The sequence below is a fragment of the Acanthisitta chloris genome, unplaced genomic scaffold (assembly GCF_000695815.1).
Source record: "Acanthisitta chloris isolate BGI_N310 unplaced genomic scaffold, ASM69581v1 scaffold900, whole genome shotgun sequence".
Taxonomy (NCBI): Eukaryota; Metazoa; Chordata; class Aves; order Passeriformes; family Acanthisittidae; genus Acanthisitta; species Acanthisitta chloris.
Window position 1 is genome coordinate 1 of NW_008650815.1, and position 7,477 is coordinate 7,477.

General features: G+C 53.3%; 1 protein-coding gene across 1 annotated transcript; it reads right to left on the reverse strand.

Annotated features, from left to right (window-relative positions):
* Positions 1 to 1,230: 1,230 nt before the first annotated feature.
* Positions 1,231 to 7,468, reverse strand: LOC103797887 (chromosome unknown open reading frame, human C17orf104; the record flags this gene model as incomplete). Its single annotated transcript, XM_009070124.1, has 7 exons — positions 7,359 to 7,468; positions 6,843 to 6,851; positions 6,084 to 6,239; positions 5,880 to 5,984; positions 3,031 to 4,855; positions 2,287 to 2,421; positions 1,231 to 1,411 (listed from the first exon to the last, which is right to left on the reverse strand). Coding segments are annotated over exons 1-7 (2,521 nt in total), but the record flags the coding sequence as incomplete, so codon positions are not given.
* Positions 7,469 to 7,477: the final 9 nt, after the last annotated feature.

The following is a 7,477-nucleotide window of genomic DNA, read 5'->3' on the forward strand; positions in this document are numbered from 1 at the left end:
ACCCGAACCACCCCGTGGCTCTCTGAGATGCTTCACAGCAGATCAGATGGACCAGAGAGGTGCTGTGCCAACAGGGCTGGGGAGGACCTGCTCCCAAACCAACCCCAGCTAGGAACGAGAAAGCTCTGCTGAAGAGGAGCTGTGCAGCCTCAGGCACTTTCCCCAGGGCTGTCCCAAACACACAGCAAATACATTCAATACTTTTCGGTTCAAGAAGTCCTGCCCAGTTGCCAGCCCAGGCTCACACCTCAAGGACAGCCGGGGGGAGAGCAGGAGGCAGATGAAGGAAGCACTGCTCTTCCTGGCAAGCAACCAGATGCCACTGTGCAGAGCTCTCTTCTTTCTCTGCCCTTCTCCACACAGCTGGACCAGGGAGCTGATCTCCAGGTCTGACAGCGACTGCCTCCAGATTACTGGGACCAGGGAGTTCTCTGCTCTGGCAGAGCCAATTACTGTCAGGGGCTTCAGCACCCAAGAGCCCTTCAGCTTAACAAGTCCCAGAATCTTCAGCCAAGGAAAAGAGGAACAATGAAGTGACAGGTGAAAAGAAAAACTGCTCTAGTGTATCTTTGGAAGGAAAAGTGAGAATTATAGAAATGCATGATGGGACAGCCCAAAGAGGTCAAGTGATCCCTGTAACTCAGGAGTGCAAAGCAAGGCAGAAGAGATGGGAGGACTCGGGAGTGTCAGATGCCAGGCAGCAGGGCAGGGCAGGGCAGGGATTTGTCCCAACTCCCACCTAGAGACCAGGGGACCTGCCCTGCTGCCTGTGCACTGGTGAAAGATTAAGCTGAATATTCTGCTCATTTTGGATGCCACTAGGAATGGAAACGTTCTGAGCAATGTATTTTGTGTATCCATCCACAAGATGGTTTGCACTCATGTCAGTCTATGGCAGAATGTGCTTGAAGAGGAAATCCATTCACAAACCAAGGCCACCTCAGCCTCTTTGGGCAGATTCAGCATGGAAGTGCTACACAGGGATAGAGACAGGGCTGGCAGGTGATGGGAACAGCAGTATGAGGGAGAAGAAAGAGGCAATAGCTTAGTATCATCTCCAGGCCCCGAGTGTTACCAAAACCCACTAATGGTCTGTTAATGAGCAGTGGCACTCCAAAGGGCTCTGTCTCTCAGCCCAGACACAGGGTCCCCTCACACCCACACCCAGTGCTCCTCCAGCTGTGGGCAGCAGACCCTGGATGCTGCCACAGCCCCACAGCACACGGTTACCTCTCTCATCCTGGCACCTGGGGGGTCCGTGGCGCTGCTGGCTGGAGGCACAGACGATCTCCTCCTTCCTCTGTGCCTGCACCGCATGAATCACCTCCAGGTGCTTATCCAGGGCCGAGAAGACCTTGTGGTGACGGGGGGAGCTGTGCAGACGCTCCACCTTCCCCAGCAGAGTCACGACCTGGCGAACAGTTCACACGTTACACGAGTTATTCTGTACTCAGCTGCAATCACAGGAAAATTGACTGATTAGGAAGAGCATATTAATGCTAATCATTGTTTTCTTCTGAGCACAGTTCATACAGTTAGAGCTGAAGTGGTTTTAAATCCTTACCTGTGATTTGCTCATCTCCAAAATCTTACCTGGGTGTGCACAGCAAACAACAGAGCCACGATAGCCCAACACAAGGACCCCAAACTTACCAGTTAGAACAGATCTGTGCAGCTCAGACATCCCTGGAACAGGTTCCATGACAACTGAATTCCCCTGAGTCCAGAGCACTGGGGTTCTCCCTCCCCTCAGCACTGCTGCAGTGTGTGGATGGAAGGCAGTGCCAGCTCCCACCCAGCCTGGGCCAGCAGCAGTCACAGCTGCACTGGGGCAGCTGCTGTGGAACCACACGTGGCATCACTTCTGGGATGGACACTCAGCACTGAAGGAGCTGAGCCCAAACATTCGAACGATTCAAGTTTGTTTAGTCCATTGAAAATCTGTGTCCTGGCTGTCTCATTCCTCTCACCCAAATACCTCCTCTGACAATGCCTGCAAACCCACAGCCAACACCTCCCTGCTCAGGATGCAGCTCAGCTGGAGCTCCACCACTGCACCAGGTCCCCCTGGCCTGTGGGCTCAGCCCCACGGGGCTCCCTGCCAACAGCACCTGAGGCTGGAGCTGCAAAACTCTAGCAGGGACTGCTGGAATGTTATTCCCCCTGTGCAGCACTGAAGAACAAAGCTATTTTGGGAGAAGCTGTTCTGATCATCTTTCCCATCTCACGCTGTACGTTCAGTTCTGTGGGGTAAGTTCAATAGATTTTTTTAGGCCTACAACTCACTCTGGCTTGTTCCCGCAGCTGATCCACAATTAAACGATCAACTCTTGATGGGTTTGATGTCAGCCTTGGAACTGGAATGTTGTTAGCACTGGAAACCTTTTTCCCTTGGAAATTCTTAGCAAGAACTGATTCAGTCTGCAGGGAAACAAAAGAATAACTCCCTCAGAGTGCACTTCAGCACAGCAACCAGAGAACAGAGCACAGAGTCCACCACTTCCCCTCAGGGTCTGGGACTCTTTTAAAGCAGATAGTGAGGATCCAGGCATTTGGGATTAACCCTTTGATGAGACAATCACCTGCTCTAAGTGAGCAACTGCTCTGCCCAACTCAAGCCCTCCCATGCCAACACCACTGTGTTCCAGCAGTGTTCTGCCACCGACCACAGCCCGTACTGCTCTGCCTGCTCACATACCGAGGGCAAGTCAGGCTTACAGGGCACAAAGCGCAGAGCAAACAGCTGTGCATCTCACACACCCCCTCAAAATAACACTGCTTTGGTCAGCAGCTAACCTGAATTTTGTACAGATTAATCAAACTACAGAAAGAGCTGAGATCATATTTACTCTGAGCACCCTGGGCTGGTGGGAGATGTCCCTGTCCACGGGCTTTACTGGGTGCAGCAGGCACTGCCCAGTCCTGTCCCCGGTCAGCCTGTCTGTGCTGGTCACAGCATTTCAGCTCCAGGAGCTGTGCTGCACTGAGCAGGGGGAGATCCAATCTGTGACACAAAGTTTAGTCTCTTACCTTCTTCCTTTCCTTCTCCAGAGCTCTCCACTGCTCATAGCACTCCTCCAGCCTGGCGTGCAGCTCGCTGGCAGGCACGCTGCGCACCTTCCCCTGCTTCTGAGCGCCCAGCGCAGGCACAAACCCAGGGAAGGCACTGCCACTACACATCTTCTCTGCCAAACCAGGGTAGAGGTGCTTGAGATCATCCAGGGAGGACCAGGCGGGAAGCTCCTTCACCAGGGGGTAGCTCAGCAGGGGAGTGGATCTGGTGGGGAAGGCTCTGGAGCTCAGCTGCTGCTTCCACCTGGGGTCACCCCCCAGGCCACGGGGAAGGCCTGGAGCCCTGGTGGCACTGCTGTCCTCACTCCTCACCCCGAGGTGGAGCTGCCCCTGGGACTCCAGCAGCTGCTGGTACAGGTCCTGCAGCACACCCTGGCTTTGCCCCTCTGGGTCGCAGTGGTCGCTCTGGGGCTTAGGCTGGAAGCACTGCTTGTTCACACCGCCAGGGAGCCCGAACTGCTGAGCCACGTAACTGTCACAGAAGCCATTTGGCTGCTTCAACTTCTCACTTAGGCACTCGATGAGGTTCTCCCCTCCACCCCTCACCAGTGCCTCCATGCAGGCAGCAGCCCAAGCTCGTTCTGCACTGCTGTAGCCCAAGTCAAGGCTGGATGGAAAGGGATTGTCTTGGCAGTACTTGTGAAGTGAATTGCTGCTGAAAGGCAGATTTGAAGATGGCGACTGAAAAACATCATTAGAGTGACTGGAACCTTTTGGGAAAGCAGATGACTGATTGCTCAGCTTCACCAGAGGACTGGGGCTCTGGAAGAGGCTGGAAGCAGCAGTGGGCTTGGGCGGGATGTTCACCCAGGCTGGCCTCGAGCTGGAGGCTGCTGAGGGCACCGCTGTGCTGGGCAGCAGTGGGAGGGACTGGTAGGACTCAGGACTCTGAAGATCAGCCTTGGAAAGCTGCTGCTTTTCCACACCATTTGCAGAGTCACCATTTCCTGGACAAGCTGCAAAAGACTTTAGTCCATACTCAAATTTTGGCCCAAAATCAGTGCAGAAGGAAGGGTCATTTGCAAACTGCTTCTCTGACACAAGTCCTACAGCCTTGGGAAATGCAAAGTCATGCTGATCTGAAAGTGAATCTTCAAATTTCTTCTGAGCTCCTGATTTCACCTGAAATAATTTAGCGTAAGGCTCCATGTCCAGAGGTGCTGCCTCGGGGGCTCCATTCACCAGCCTCCAGTTTTCCTGCGGGCTGTAGCTGCTGCTCTTGTTGGGTTTTGCTGCACCAGCATGAGGATATTCAGAGTACCTGCTGTAATCTGTGTAGTCACTGTATCTGTGACACTGTGGCAGAAATGTTTCTGCCCTCTTTGGGGGCACCTGTGCACCTGGTCCCTTGGGACACACCTTCTCCCTTCCATAGGGATAAGCATCAGCTCCCGAGTCTCTGAGTGTGTCCGAGTACCCAGCCCGGGGGGCAGAGGTGTTTTTCAGGAACGGGTAGCTCTGGCACACAGGGCCTGCCCTCGAGCCCTCGCTCCCCGGCGCGGGGCAGCAGGTGGCACGGTCACTCCTGGCAGGGTACAGGCTCTGCTCGTCCAGCTTCACCCCCGGGAGCCCGCGGAAACAGTCCTCGGCTCTCTGCGTCGCCCCCAGGGTGGCACTGGGCAGGAACTGCCTGTCAGCAGCAGGGACAGAGTCAGTGCTGTAGAAACCCTGTGCTGGGACAGCCCCAGCCCCGGGCAGCCTCGGCTCTGGCAGCAGGTCATGGTGGTCCACGATTCTGGTGGCATTCACTGGCCACACTGACTTCAGGCTGGGAGGGCAACTCCTTGGAAAGCAAGAAACACACTGTGAGAGTCTGATCTGTGGTGCTGCTCTGCGCTCCCAAACACAGGGTTTAAGAACCCAATTCTTCCCCAATCATTTCCCTGCAGGGAGAGGACTAGAGGGAACAGCCATAAAGTGACACTATTAGTGTGTTCAGGCACAGGGATATTGCCCAGGGAGGTGGTGGAGTCACTATCCCTGGAGGTGTCTAAGAGATGTCTGGATCTGGTGCTGGAGGATATGGGTTAGGGTTTAGCGTTACAGCAGTGACAGGCTAAGGGTTGGACTGGATGATCTGAAAGGTCTCCTCCAACCTTGACAGTTCTTTGATTCCTCTAAAATGATTCTAAGATGTCTGACTGAGTTTAACTAATAACTGATTACTGAGCTATTTGTGAGCAACAGTTGGACTTGATGATGCTCATGGGTCCCTTCCAACTCTGAATATTCTGTGACTCCAACTTCTATCCACAACTGTCATCTTCAGTGACCCTCACCCAGCTGAGAACAGTCTCTTCCCTGTCTAACCCACCCACAGCTCAGGAGCTGCACACACCCCAGGCCACAGCCAGTCAGTCCTGTCAGGAGATGTGCTGCCCATCTCCACCAAAACACTCCTGGCCCCACACCCAGTTCAGGTAACCAAACTGCCCTCAGCCTTCCCAAGCCTAGTCCAGGCACTCCAGAGAGTGGAGTCACCTCGCTCCTGCCTTACGCTGGCCTACACTGCTTCCTGCAGGTAGAGCCAGAGGCTGCATCCCTTGGAACAGGCCAGGGCATATACACCCAAGGAGGTTGATTTGAATGCAGAATGTCCTCAATACTTGTTAAGGCTTTGCTTTCAAAATGCCAACTAACAAGCTCTGCAAATAGCAGAGAGCCAGAAGCTGCCATGCAATTTGAGTGCCTAGGAAAAAGCTTCTGAGTATCCCAAGTGAAATGCTGGAAGCTCAGGGGGAAGGAAGGGAAAGCGCAGAGCAGGAGATGCCCAGGGACAGCCAGGGCAGTGTCTACCACACACTCACCCCTCAGCACAGCACGGCTGTGGTTTCTCTTGTTCCTCCAAGATGTTGGACACGAGTCCATACAAATCTGCCTCACTGCCATAATCACTCCTTTCAGACTGAATCCTGAAACCAAAGGTGTACTCATTAAAACAACTGATTCACTCAAAGCATTTCCTGATCTGCTTCACCAACACACACACTCTCCCTGCCAAGGATGGCTACCTGGGCTTGAGGCTACTCTGAGGACCTGCAGGCTGCTTGGTCTCATCTGCACAGGTGGACCAGGGCGGGTACAGAAGGGAAGGGTCCAGGGCTGCACAGTACTCTGATGCTGACAGGGGGGAACTGTAGGTCTGAGGTAACTCTGCATTTTCTTCACTCTGCATTTAACATATAATAAAACCACTGACTTGGCATGAAACACATCCATTTGTCATTTCATCACCTGTGTGGTTATAATCAGCCCAGGAGAAGGAAACCAGCCACATACTTCCAACACAAACACTTCAGGCCACGTCAGCCTAAAAAGTCTGCACCAGTCCCTAAGGGACGAGACATCCCCCACCTCCCCAGACATCCCTTCCTTCCCACAGCACAGGCTATCCAGGTTACTGAAGCAAACCCAAAGCCAATTCTTTTCTAGAGGAAAGGTCTTGTGCCTGGATTAACTGAAAAGGAGCATTTGCCTGTTTGGTTTAAGCACAATTTGCTTTCTTAGCTCTTAGTAAGTGACAAAATCAATGGCATTTTCTCAGTGTTCTAAGTGTTACAGACACATGCCACACTCCTCTGTGCAGCAGAGCAGCCTGAGAGCTGCAGGAAGCCTCACACCAAGCCAGGCTGTATCCCAGCAAGGCTTTCTGCCTACACAGACGTGTGTCTCTGCTGCACATCTCGGTTCCCCATCTCTGTGAAACACTCTTGTAAGCACAACAGATGCCCCAGTGCTGGGCAAAGCAAGTCCTGGATGGAGCAAGTAACAGTTCTGGTCTTGAACGGGAACGGATTGTCATTTGAGTCTTTTACCTCAGTGAAAGCTTATGGCCACAAAAGGCATAAATTCCAAGAGAGATCTGATATATTTAACTGTCCTGGAATTTTCTGCTGGTCAGACTGAGAACCCACTGCTCACCAGGCTGATTCATGTGAACACTCAGACTCTAACCTGTCACGTGCCACAGAAGCTTCTGTGGCAATACTTAAGGTTCTCCTTCTTAGCACCTTCCTAGTCCTTTGCTCCTCACTTTGTCTATAGCTGTTTATGCCAACAGAAGGGCAAAGAACACAGTGAAATCCCATTTTGCCCCACACCTGTGACGGCACCAGAAGACGCACTGTCCTCCCCGGTGAACAATAGAATCACGGAGAGTTACCGCCAATAAATCAAACAGGATTTACGTTCACCAGGATACGCAACCGTCTGGGAACACCCGCGGTTCACAACAGGCCAAACCCCGACAGAGACACAAGTAACTTACAGGCACCTGGAGCTGTGACTTGCAGCACCCGTAGAGCGAGCCCGAGCCTGGCACGAGGGCACCGAACACGTCCGAGGGCCTCGCGGCGGCGTCTCCTCCACCCCAGCTGCGGCCGCTGCGCAGAGCCATGGGCTGCGG